The sequence below is a fragment of the Labeo rohita genome, chromosome 24, assembly GCF_022985175.1.
Source record: "Labeo rohita strain BAU-BD-2019 chromosome 24, IGBB_LRoh.1.0, whole genome shotgun sequence".
Taxonomy (NCBI): Eukaryota; Metazoa; Chordata; class Actinopteri; order Cypriniformes; family Cyprinidae; genus Labeo; species Labeo rohita.
Genome location: NC_066892.1, coordinates 16,667,370 through 16,680,836, shown reverse-complemented (window position 1 = coordinate 16,680,836; position 13,467 = coordinate 16,667,370). Strand labels below are relative to the sequence as shown.

The window sequence follows — 13,467 nt, the reverse complement described above, 5'->3', positions numbered from 1 at the left end:
GTCGGACGGAAATGTTGGAGTTTGTGTGTCAATATTCTCTGCCTACATGGTCTAAATGTTTTAGTTCACTCTCACAGATGTGAAAATAGCTCAGAGTGCATAAATAATGGTATATATTATGATTTAACTTTGAATTTTTCTATAAATCATTATGAACACAGTCATGGACGGTAAGATTTTTAATGTTTTTTTTAAAGAATTCTCTTCTGCTCACAAAGCCTGCATTTATTTAATCCAAACTACAGCAAAACCGTAATATTGTGAAATATTTTCACTATTTAAAATAACTGCTTTTTATTTGGATATATTTTAAAATGTAATTTATTCCTGTGATCAAAGCTACATTTTCAGCATCGTTACTTCAGTCTTCAGTGTCACATTAACCTTCAGAAATCATTTTAATATGCTGATTTGCTGTTCAAGAAACATTTTTTATTTAACATTATTATTATTAATATTTAAAACAGCTGAGTACATATTTTTTCAGGATTCTTTTATGAACAAGGATACAAAGATCAGCATTTATCTGAAATAAAAAGCTTTTAAAACATTATGCACTATACCATTCAAAAGCTTTTTTGGGAAAGAAATGATAGAAATTAATACTTTTATTCAGAAGGGATGCATTGCATTTACAGTGACGGTAAAGACATTTATAATCTTACAAAAGATTTCTATTTCAGATAAATGCTGCTCTTCTGAACCTTCTATTCATCAAAAACTGAAAAAATCTATTCAGTTGTTTTCTAAATAATAATAATAATAATAATAAATGTTTTCTGAGCAGCAAATCAGAATATTAGAATGATTTCTGAAGGATCATGTGACTGGAGTAATGATGCCAAATATTCAGCTTTGAAATCAAAAGAATAAATTACATTTACAAAGAAATATTCAAATAGAAAACAGATATTTTAAGTAGTAAAAAGGTTTCAAAATGTTACTGTTTTTGCTGTACTTTGGATCAAATAATTGCAGGTTTGGTGAGCAATGGGGCTTCTTTAAAAAACATAAAAAATCTTACTGTCCAAAAACTTTTGACTGGTAGTGTAGGAACCTTCTGTTTCATCTATTATATATTATAATATTATTATATTACATTATATTATATTATATTATATTATATTATATTATATTATATTATATTATATTATATTATATTATTTATTATATGTAGTCTCTCAGTGACATGCACAAATTATTTTTCTAGATTTTCTACAGCTAACCTTGTCATATTAATAGCTTATTCTGTTGTTAATAATGTTTGCAATTCAGTGCAGGCTTTAAACTACTTTTTCTCTCACAATTATTTTATCGTACTTTACTTTATCGATCCCTCAAAGGCAATTATGTTGCAAATTGCAAAAACAGGTCAACACTCTATGGTGTACAGAACAGTGTTACAGACATTACAATAAATGCACAGAGGAAAAAAACAAAAGCTATTCCCTACACAAGAGGTATGTTTGCACTGTCCACAATGAAGTTTCTAAATATTGTTACAGTATGTGTACTTGACTTTAATATTTACGTCAGCATTAGAACATCAAAAGAATGTTTAGACTGATTACATAGTCATACAGTGGCATGCAAGAAAGCAGAATCTGTGAAAGTGTAAATAATTTTAACAAAATAAGAGAGATCATACAAAATGCATGTTATTTTTTAGTTAGTACTGTCCTGAGTAAGATATTTTACATAAAATATTTTAACATATAGTCCACAAGACAAATATATACACTACCGTTCAAAAGTTTGGGGTCAGTACATTTTTATTGTTTCTTTCTTTTTTTTTTTTTTTTTAAGAAATTAATACTTTTATTCACCAAGGATGTATTAAGTTAATAATTAAAAGTTTATTAAAAGTTAATAATAAATAATTTACATTGTTATAAAATATTTATATTTTGAATAAACACTGTGCTTTTTAAACTTGTTATTCATGAAAGAATCCTGAAAAAAAAAATCACAGGTTCCAAAAAATATTTGGCAGCACAACTGTTGATATTATCCAACACTGATCATTCTAATAATAAATCTGCATATTAGAATGATTTCTGAAGGATCATGTGACACTTAAGACTGGAGTAACAGCTGATAAAAATTCAGCTTTTCATCACAGGAATAAATTCTATTTTAAAGTATGTTAAAATAAAAAACATTATTTTATATTGTAAAAACATTTTGCAATATTACTGGGGTTTTTTTTCTATATTTTTAATCAAATAAATGCAGACTTGATGAGCATAAGAGACTTCTTTAAAGACTATTACAAGTCTTACTGACCCCAAACTTTTGAACGTATATATAATAAAGTGTATATATAATAAATATATATATATATAGCTGAAATTATTAAAATAACCCCTTTCAAAAGTTTGGGAACCCTTGGTTCTAAATACTGATCATGGTTGCCTAGATCAGTGGTTCTCAACTCCATTCCTCAGGGTCCACTGCTCTGCACTTTTTGTATGTTTCTGAATCTGACACACTCAGTTTAGTTCATGGATCTTTCTCCTAATGAGCTGATGATCTGAATCAGGTGCATTAAATGAGGGAGACATACAAACTGTTGAAATATCATTTTTTTCCATTTAGTACTGTCCTTCGGAAGCGCAGAAGATACGTGCGTGTTTCCCGAAAGACAAATTAAGTACAATTTACCTTGATCTTCAAATCAGAAAGTTTTCACCGCCCAGCTATTAAACATCTTTTATGTAAAACATCTTACTCAGAACTGTACTAAATAAAAATAACATGCATTTTGTATGATCTCTCTTGTTTTTTATTTTACCACAGATTCTGCAAGGGGTTCCCAAACTTTCACATACCACTGTATATGATTCTGATACAATTAAACTGATTTGGACAGATAGATAGATACAGTAGATGCTTTACTACTAGTGGATAATTGATTGAATATTTTATTTCAATAGTATTTTTTTTATTCTGATCCCCTTTCTTTATATATAGTCATGTTAAAATGCAATTTAAACTGTATTTTTGAAATTTAAAATTCTGTAATACTTGAAAATGTACAAATAAAGTGAGGGGAAAGACAGACAGACAAATAGATAGATAGATAGATAGATAGATAGATAGATAGATAGATAGATAGAGATATAAAAACTACAAAACGTCTGACGTCATAATCATAAGACGGACCCTGGTTTCATCCGCGTCAATCCAACGTGTGTTCAACTTTGTAGACGTTAATCATATTTTAGGTAAATTGCGCTGCTGGTTGTGTTGGTGTTTTAAGTTTGTTTATGTTAACTATAGTCTAGGATTCATTTTCCGGTGTGTTCTCGTCTTTTGGGAGTTTACTGGGTTTTCTAGAAACGGATTGCATCATCCCATGCCTACAGGACGCTGTTGAACAAATGAGTTTATATTTATCTATCTATTTTATGGTTTTATGCCTTGTAATAGTGAAAAACAGAACAGTATCTATTTTCATATATCCAACACTTAGAAATAAGCTAACGGGATATGCTGTAATACCACACATGTATTTGTAAAAAAAAAAACGGTCAGGCGTTTGCTGGGTCATACTTCCATTCCTTTTCTATCAAGATGGCGGGCGACGAGTCTGGAACAACGTTGGGTCAGCCTCATCTTTCTAAACAAGACCTCAGTACATTAGTAAGTCTTCATATTTTGTTCGTATTTGTAATGTAACATGTTCTAAAAGTACTGGTTGTATCGACAGTTCGAGTTAAGTGGTTTTATACTCTCTGATGAAAGCAGGCGTGCTTGTTAGCTGTACCGGTGAAAGCTCACCACATGATTCATTCGGGGATGGAGAAGGACCCCGTGTAGAAATTATGTGAAAATGCTGTGAAACCGAAATGTCATTGTTTAATATAAAATCCCGGCCACGTACGACTTTGTTTAGATGCTAAACCTGCATACTTCTAATCTAATACATTATGTACGTCTGACGTTTACTGTAATGTACTCGACAGTTAATGTTCCCGTATGGCAAGCCGTTTTAACATGTATTATTCGCAGTTTAATTTTTGTTACTGTGCCATATTTATTAATTACTTAAAAGTTACACAAGTTCTAAAACAATTATTGCAAGCTACACTCTGAATCAAAAGCTAGCAATAGCAATTAATTGATTCAATTTAAGCTTGCAACAGCAAAGCGCAGCTTCTTTTTTTTTTTTTTTTTTTTTTTTTTTTTTAGGGGAAAACATTTTTCTCTAATAAGAGAGGCTGTTACAAGTTTTTAAGAAATGTGAAGTATTTATTTCTCCGCAGTTGTTTTGATGCGTTTGTCACTACTATTATTTTCTATGTTGTTATCTTTACACAAAAGACAGCATGCCATACTTCCTTTTATTGTTGATTAGCATTAACAGATGTGTTTTGCCTTATAGGATGTGAGCAAACTGACCCCTCTGTCCCAAGAGATCATCAGCAGACAAGCCACAATAAACATAGGTGAGATTTCTTTTAACCGTTTTGTTCGTGATGTTGCTTTGCATACTAACAAATGTCACATTTGCTCCAAATCCAGAAAATTAATGATACCTATGTATTTGTCTCTAGGAACTATTGGTCATGTAGCCCATGGAAAATCAACAGTGGTGAAAGCGATCTCTGGAGTTCACACTGTCAGATTCAAAAATGAGCTGGAGAGAAACATTACAATCAAGTTGGGTTATGCTAATGCTAAGGTAATGGCGTTGTTCGCTAATATCTTTAAAAAATATTGTTACTGTGACTTATTGATTAATTGAATGTAACACAAGTTCTAAAACGTTTATTGCAAGCTACACTCTGAATCAGAAGCTAGCAATAGCAATTATTTGGTTCAATTTAAGCTTGCAACAGCAAATTACATCTGCCCTTTTTAGGGAAAAAAATTTGTGTATTTTTTTTTTCCTCTAAGAGAGGCTGTTACAAGTTATTTCTTTTGAATAAATGTAAAGTATTTGTTTCTGAGTTTGTTTTTTCTGCTTCTTCTTTTGATGTTTGTATCTTTTGTCTTTTGTATTGAATCCCTTATTTAGGTGTATAAATTGGATGATCCAAGTTGTCCACGGCCGGAGTGTTACAGGTCATGTGGCAGTAGCACACCTGATGAGTTCCCCACAGACATTCCTGGCACCAAAGGCAACTTCAAATTAGTCCGGTATGTTGGTTTTTTGTGTGTGTGTGTCTATATATTTTTATTATTATGTATTTTTAAATGGGCTACAAGCGTGTTTTGGTGTTTGATCTGATCCACTTTTCAACCACGTTTTTCAAAATCCCTTACTGGACCTTTGAACGTATATTTCACCCAAAAATGAATGTATGCGCAGTTAGTTGTTGTTTTTTTGCACAGTTTACTTTCACTTTCAAATTAGCAGCAATTTGTCGTCTATTGATTTTAATGGACAACAACAAAACAGTACCACGACAATCTCACTTATTTTAAACATAGATTGATTAATTAACAGAACGGCCTAATATAACATTTCAAATAACTTCCACAAGGTTTAATTTATAAAAAAAACAAACTGAAAATCGGTAAATACGGATGAACCAAATAAATAAGAAACGGACGTTCTTCCAATCCTTTTTCTCAAAAGAAATGGGAAAATGGTCATTAAGTGACTCTTGAGAGCAGTTCTAGAGATTGTGTTTGTTTACTCATATTAAGATGGCAGAGGCTGAAAACACTGCGAACATCCCGTGCGCTTCAGCATGTGTGTAGTAAACTAATCCGCGCATCTGCGACATTCATTCACAGAAAATGCAGGATTCGTATTTGTATAAATAGTGTTTTTGCGGCTTAATATTCAGACACTAGTCCATATTGTATGTTGATTCAATTGTATTGACCTACTTCTGATTTATCCGTCCAATCCGAATTCCTTGACATGTTATACAGTAAATTCTATTTCATGACTGATTCCACAATTTTGTCTGCATTTTCATTGGGCCCTATAGTTTATTCGTCAGCATAATCAACGGATTACTTGATCACCAGTACACTCATTGTTTTAACATGTGTTCTTTGCTGTTAACTTGTAGTTATTTTTGTTACTGTGACTTATTGATTAATTGAAAGTAACACAAGTTCTAAAACAATTATTGGAAGCTACACTCTGAATCAGAAGCTAGCAATAGCGATTATTTGATTCAATTTAAGCTTGCAACAGCAAATCGCAGCTTCCCTTTTTTAGGGGGAAAACTGATTTTTCTCTAATAAGAGAGGCTGTTACAAATTGTGAAGAAATGTGAAGTATTGCAGTAAACAAAACTGTGCATCTACGACATTTATTCACACAGATGCGCAGAACATGCAGGATTCATGTTCATATAAATTGTTTTTGCAGCTCAATATTCACAGACACTGGTCCATATTGCATTTTGATTTAAGTGTAAAAGTGTTTTTTTTGAAAAAAAAAAAAAAAAAAAAAAAAAAAGGAAAAAAAAAAAAAAAAAAAAAAAGGCTTCATTCACAAGGTAAGGGAGACGTGGGCATGGCAGCCTGGGCATTACACTGGAATGATCCGTGCCGAACGTCATACCTTTTTAATGCATCACAAAGCAACTGACACACACTGCATTTCAAGGCTGATTATATAACTTCCACCTCCTCCTCATATACTCACATAATTATTGGTGTTGTTTTACCTCTTTCAGTCTTATTATCACTATGGTGATAATGGTAATAGTGATGATAATTATTATTATTGTTGTTATTATTATTATTGTTATTTTGATGATGATTATTATTAATATTAATATTGTTATTTTGTTTTTGTTTGTACTTTTTATTATTATTATTATTATTATTATTATTATTATTATTATTATTATTATTATTATTATTATTACTTTCCTCTGCGTCTTGTCTCTATTTCTTTTCTCTTCCCTTCATCTTCTTAGACATCTTTTTCTACTGTCTGTTCCTCTTTCTTTTTTCTCTTTCTCTCTCTTTTTTTTTTTTTTTTTTTTCTTTCTTCTTCTTCCTGCTCTTTCCCTCTCTTCTAATAATAATGATTATTATTATTGTTATTATTATTATTATTATTATTATTATTATTTTTATTATTATTATTGTTAGTCCTCTTCCTGATTCCCAAAAACCCCCCCTCACCTCCTCATTACTATCATTAATATTATTACTAATAATTTTGTTATCATTACTATTACTACTGTTCTGATTTATCCTCCAGTTATCTTATTATCATTACTATATTGTCATCTATTGTTTCTGTGTGCTTCATGTACTGTGACATATCCACCCAGTTATCTTTATATGCAAACACACACACACACACACACAAATGCACACATCTGACAGTTCCTGAACCATTGATTTTGTATTGCCTGACTGTTTTTGTTTTTTTTTTCTCTCTGTTTGTTTGTTTGTTTTGTTGGTTTATTTATCCCTGTTAGAGATCCCAATTTATGTACATCTTGCATATTCTAATATAAAAAAAAAAAATAAAAAAAAAATAAGTGTACTGACCTACTTTTAATTTATCCATCCAATACAAACTCTATGACATCCACATTATACAGTAAATTCCATTTTTATGACTGGATTCCGCAATTTTGTCTGCATTTTCATCGGACTCTATTAATCGTTAGAATAATCATCCGATTACTCGATTAACTGGATGTTATGTGACGTGACACTACAATTTACTAACAGTAAACTGAGGCCTGTTCTATTTATGATAAACTCCAAACTCTCATGCTACTTCTGACATGATGGACAAAGAACAGTTGTATTGTCACGTCCATTTTAGATAGCTTTTAGCTGATGCGGTTCAATGCAACAGTGGTTTTGTCTGGTGCAGATACGGGGTGTGTGTTGCTATTGAAAGGGAACAGCAGATTCACAATAGCAGCTAGTGGTGCCGTCCGCTGAAGAGATGCTTTTCTATGGCAAAGATGTCAGGCTTGTTCAGACAGTCTAAAAAAGAAGAGAAGGAATTCGCATTCGGTGCCTTCTTATGCTTAGAAAGCCAAGCTATTCACACACTCAAACTCTGTTGCCACAGCTGTTTTCTTTTCAGAACCACTGGTCTAATCAATATGTTATTTCATTATGAATTCAATCTCTATATTCAGTTCTGTTCTAATTCAATTACAGTGGTCCATTCAGCCAGTGTTGGTTTCCCCAGACATCCTATTTTTTTTTTCCTTTTTAGACATGTCTCGTTTGTGGATTGCCCGGGTCACGACATCTTGATGGCCACCATGTTAAACGGTGCCGCTGTAATGGATGCTGCGCTGCTCTTAATCGGTGAGTATTTACCTCACAACCTGTAGTGCCTTTTGTCTTGCAAGTAATGAAGACAGTCGTTATGAGTGGCTAATGACCTTCCTTGCTCTTTCAGCTGGCAATGAATCATGCCCTCAGCCACAGACGTCAGAGCATTTGGCTGCCATTGAGATCATGAAGCTCAAGCACATACTGATTCTGCAGAATAAAATCGATTTGGTGAAAGAGAGTCAGGCCAAAGAGCAGTATGAACAGATCCTGGCTTTTGTGCAGGGTAAGAGTTTTAGCTTGGTGCTATTTTGAAATGGAGATCATAACAGTATCATTGCTGATATGAATTGGGGAGAATTGTACATGTAGGCTACTGTTCAAATGTTTGGGACTGTCAGATTTGTTTGTTTTTGAAGTCTTGTCACCAAGCCTGCATTTGTTTGAACATTTGTAGAAAACAGTAGGGGTGTAACGGTACACATATTCATACCAAAAAATATTTGGTATGGGTCTTTCGGTTCGGTATGCATGTGTACCGAACAAATACAGCATTTTTTTTGTCCAGGAAATTCAAACAGTAAATAACATTTTGACAGTCTTTGTGGCATAAAAGATCGCTGTGTAAACACCTCGGAGAGCTGCTTCTGGGACGCTTTAGAAATGTGCCACAGCGTGGCTGGTATAAACACAAGTATTGAGTAGAGTGGCCGCGATCAGCTTTGGTGGCTGTGTTTCTGACGCCTCATTTAATCGCTCAATCAGCGTTTCAACTGCGGAAAGACTTCTAAACAAAGTGTGACGTAGTCTGAAGAAAAGCATTTTGCAAAATATTAGACTATATACTCATATTTTACTGTACCCATTAGTGATCTTAATTATGCATGTTTAAATTACTGTTATGAAACAAGTTATGACAGCCACTGTGTAACTGAATATATTTCAAGAGAAAATAGTAATTTTATAATTTCTAAGTTAGTTTAAAATTGCATTATGTGCAATTTACAGTTGAGGTCAAAAGTTTACACCCCCCTTTCAGAATCATTAAAAATGTTAATTATTTTACCAAAATAAGAGGGATCATACAAAATGCATGTTATTGTCCATTTAGTACTGACCTGAATAAGATATTTCACATGAAATATGTCTACATATAGTCCACAAGAGAAAATAATAGTTGAATTTATACAAATGACCCTGTTCAAAAGTTTGCATCGCCTTGATTCTTAATACTGTGTTGTTACCTGAATGATCCACAGCTTTGTTTTTTTTTTTTTTTTTTTTTTTTTTTTTTTTGTGATAGTTGTTCATGAGTCCCTTGTTTGTCCTGAACAGTTAAACTTCCTGCTGTTCTTCAGAAAAATCCTTTAAGTCCCACGAATTCTTTGGTTTTCCATCATTTGTGTATTTGAACCCTTTCCAACGATGACTGTATGATTTTGAGATCCAAATTTAGACATCAAACAATGTCTACAGTGAAACAAACATGAACTTTGACATCGGGCCAGGGTTTGGGTGAGTGCAAATCCATATTTGGAAAGGCACGGAAAACGATTAACACATTCAGAGCCACTTTAATGTGGTTAGCCGCTTGTTAGTGGCAGCCTGTTACATTACAGTACATAAATTTTTACCTACCGCATAAACAGAGTAGAGAGAGGTGACTGATAGGACGATGGTGAAGGATTTGACGATGGCACCACTGACAAACACCAAATCTTGTAAAATGTGTGGTAAGATGCCAGTTCAACATGTCTGTCAGCCATTTGCGATATTGGCCCAACCCTACTATCCATTTAACATGGACTCGTTCTGTTACTCTTGTATGTGTTTTCTAAATGCCCTGTCCTCTAAACTGTCCCATTATAATAAGGTTTCACATTTAATTTATTTTCCTACAGGCACAGTAGCAGAGGGAGCTCCAATCATCCCGATCTCAGCCCAGCTCAAGTACAACATTGAGGTTGTCTGCGAGTACATTGTAAATAAGATCCCCGTGCCTGTACGCGACTTCACCTCTGAGCCTCGCCTTATTGGTAAGAGACCTTCAATATTACCAAAGAGGACTCGCTGTGCTCTGTGGCAGAGTTTAGATGAGCAACTATGTTGTTTTTTTCTCCCACAGTAATCAGGTCATTTGATGTCAATAAGCCTGGCTGTGAAGTAGATGATCTAAAAGGCGGTGTAGCTGGAGGAAGTATCCTCAAAGGAGTCCTTAAGGTAACTTTTGACTTGTTTGATCCAGTTAACGCTAAACATTTTTCCACCGTCCCACAATGCCTAAAACGCTTTCATTGTCAGACTGTCAGGCTTCTGCTAGGCTGTTGCTATTTCTGTTCCTCTTTTCATGCTGTTCTTCTGTGTTTATTTTGGTTCAAGGTTGGACAAGAGATTGAGGTCAGACCAGGTATTGTTTCTAAGGACCATGAAGGGAAGCTAATGTGCAAACCTATCTTCTCCAAAATTGTCTCCCTGTTTGCCGAACATAATGACCTCCAGTATGCTGCTCCTGGTGGCCTTATTGGTATGCAGACTTAAAATGCATGTGTATACAGTAAAATACAGTCTTGTAATCATGTGTTGTTGTTTAATATTATGCACATTATTTAATATTATGCACATTCTCTGTGCAGGTGTTGGCACCAAGATTGACCCTACACTGTGCAGAGCAGATCGTATGGTGGGCCAGGTCCTCGGCGCTGTGGGGGCTCTTCCTGAGATCTTCACAGAGCTTGAGATCTCCTACTTCCTTTTAAGAAGGCTGCTTGGTGTGCGCACTGAGGGTGACAAGAAAGCAGCCAAGGTAAAAAATTTTATAGTATTATCAAAACAAAATGTTAACGCAGACGTTTCATTCAACAAAAATTTGTTCAACATTCTTATGAATGAGACTAGATTAGACTAGACTCCTCACTTCTCTTTAGTTTTATGTTTCATATAGACCACTATTAATGCATAGGCTTTGAATGGTGTTATTTCCCTGCTTCTAGCACAACAGACATAATATACATACTACCGTTCAAAGATTTGGGTCTGATATTGTTTAAGATATTGTTTGTTTGAAAGAAAAATATCACCAAGGCTGCATTTATTTAATCAAAAATTCAGTTAAAAAATTTAAAATTGTAATAATATTTTACAGTATTACAGTTTTTAATAGTATGTTCAAACATTCTTATTTTTTATTTATTTATTTATTTATTTATTTTTGTCCTGTCCAGCTGTTAAAGCAATATGCTTCAATGCTTCAAGGGACTATGACAAAAATCTCAGATAGCGATTATGTGCTTTATTTAATATTAAAAGCAATTTATGTGAGTTTGAGTATATTTTGTGACTTTTATTGCCATGCTGGAATGGGACAATGGATAGTTAACCATTTAGATCAACAAGTGTATCTTATGACAAAAATTGTTTTAGTTACTTAGCATGTACTTTTAATAGTGTTAAAAGGTTTAATTTTCATTAAGTAGGTCGCTATCTATTTTGTGACAAGTGCAGTTTAGAGAGAGCTGCCAATACTTTCTGATTGGCTTTGATGTTTGACTGACTTTGTCGCATCTGATGCAGACATTGCTTGTCGCTGGAATCTTGATGCATTTGGTTAGAACACAGTGTTATACATTTGTAGGATTCTTTGATTATGATTCTTTTGATGATATATATATTTTTTTTTAAACTTAACCACATTTTACTGACCCAAAACCTTTGAATAATAGTGTGTATATAGTATGTAATGTATATAATTAGATTTTCGACATTAATAATAGTGCTGTCAAATCGATTAATCGCATTTTAAAAAAGGTTTTGTTTACATAGTGTGTACTGTGTACATTTATATGTGTATATATAAATACACACATCTACATATATAGATTCCACATACATTTATAGATTTTTTTATGAATAACAGTGCTGTCAAATCGATTAATCGTGATTAATCACATCAAAAAAGATTGTTTACATGCTCGTTGTGTATGTTTATGTGTACATAAATACACACACATATATTTTATACATGGATACTTTTATATTAATAATTGTGCTGTCAAATTAATTGATTATTCGCATAACGTTTTTGTTTACATAATGTGTGTACTGTGTGTGTGTATATATATATGTGTGTGTGTGTGTGTGTATATATGTGTGTGTGTATATATATATATATATATATATATAATAGTGTGTATATAGTATGTGTATATAGTGTGTGTGTGTATGTATATGTGTGTGTACATATATATGTATGTATGTATATATATATATTATACATAAATGTGTATATATATTTTTTATATCAATAATAGTGCTGTCAAATCAATTAATCGCATGTTTACATGTGTGTGTATGTATATAAAAAAAAAACATGTATTTTAAAAATGAATACACATTATGTAAACAAACCTATTTTTAATGCGATTTCACAGCACTAATTAATAAGCATTCTGATTTAACTGTACTTTTTCTGTATTTTGAATGCTATTACAGTTTTTGATTTTCTTACTGATTTGGCTTACAGGTTCAGAAGCTCTCGAAGAACGAGGTGCTGATGGTAAACATTGGCTCACTGTCGACAGGAGGCCGTGTGAGTGCAGTGAAAGCTGATTTGGCCAAGATTGTGCTCACTAACCCTGTGTGCACAGAGGTGGGGGAGAAGATCGCCTTGAGTCGCAGAGTGGAGAAACATTGGCGGTGAGCACATTTTAATTCCGCTGTTCGTTCTGCGAAATAATATGCAGGAACTTATTTTATAATTCATAGATTTTCCACTTTTCATGAATGGAATTTGAACAGTCATTGACTTGTTTCTCTTTCCTAGTTTGATCGGATGGGGTCAGATCAGGAGAGGGGTGACCATCACACCCACAGTCGACGACGATTGAGGAGTGACCACATTCTTTCAATGGCTCGCACTGTCTCTCTGCCGGACATAATTATTATATCATTTTCACATTCACTCGTGCACAGGCCAGCGCGTTTCGTCGTCAGCGCAGAGTGAAGAGAGAGGCTCTTTTTGATAGGAACGCACTGGCCCTGTATTTTAAGATGTTCACCATCCACTGTGGAAGGATAGGTGACATTTATATGAGAAATGCAATGAAAACAATATTCCTTGGCTTGACAGATATTGTCAACATCTTTCAGTGATGACTAATAAAAACCTTTTGGATCAAACTGTTTGTGTGCTGTTTTCTGAATATGGTGCTTCATTTCAACTGCTATGATTATTATTAAAAC

General features: G+C 33.3%; 1 protein-coding gene across 1 annotated transcript; it reads left to right on the top strand.

Moving 5' to 3' along the window:
* Nucleotides 1–3,166: 3,166 nt before the first annotated feature.
* Nucleotides 3,167–13,404, top strand: eif2s3 (eukaryotic translation initiation factor 2, subunit 3 gamma). The gene is made up of 13 exons (XM_051098578.1): nucleotides 3,167–3,227; nucleotides 3,577–3,645; nucleotides 4,388–4,451; nucleotides 4,560–4,687; nucleotides 5,024–5,145; nucleotides 8,168–8,262; nucleotides 8,357–8,515; nucleotides 10,131–10,265; nucleotides 10,355–10,449; nucleotides 10,609–10,753; nucleotides 10,863–11,032; nucleotides 12,749–12,921; nucleotides 13,049–13,404. The coding sequence occupies exons 2-13, from the start codon at nucleotides 3,577–3,579 to the stop codon at nucleotides 13,110–13,112; spliced, it is 1,419 nt and encodes a 472-aa protein (XP_050954535.1). The 5' UTR covers nucleotides 3,167–3,227; the 3' UTR covers nucleotides 13,113–13,404.
* The last annotated feature ends 63 nt before the right edge of the window (nucleotides 13,405–13,467 follow it).

Coding starts and splice junctions, on each gene's coding strand:
- eif2s3 (XM_051098578.1), top strand. CDS start 3,577: ATGGCGGGCGACGAGTCTGGAACAACGTTGGGTCAGCCTCATCTTTCT. Junction 8,516..10,130: donor GATCCTGGCTTTTGTGCAGG/GTAAGAGTTTTA, acceptor ATTTTCCTACAG/GCACAGTAGCAGAGGGAGCT. Junction 10,754..10,862: donor TGCTCCTGGTGGCCTTATTG/GTATGCAGACTT, acceptor TTCTCTGTGCAG/GTGTTGGCACCAAGATTGAC.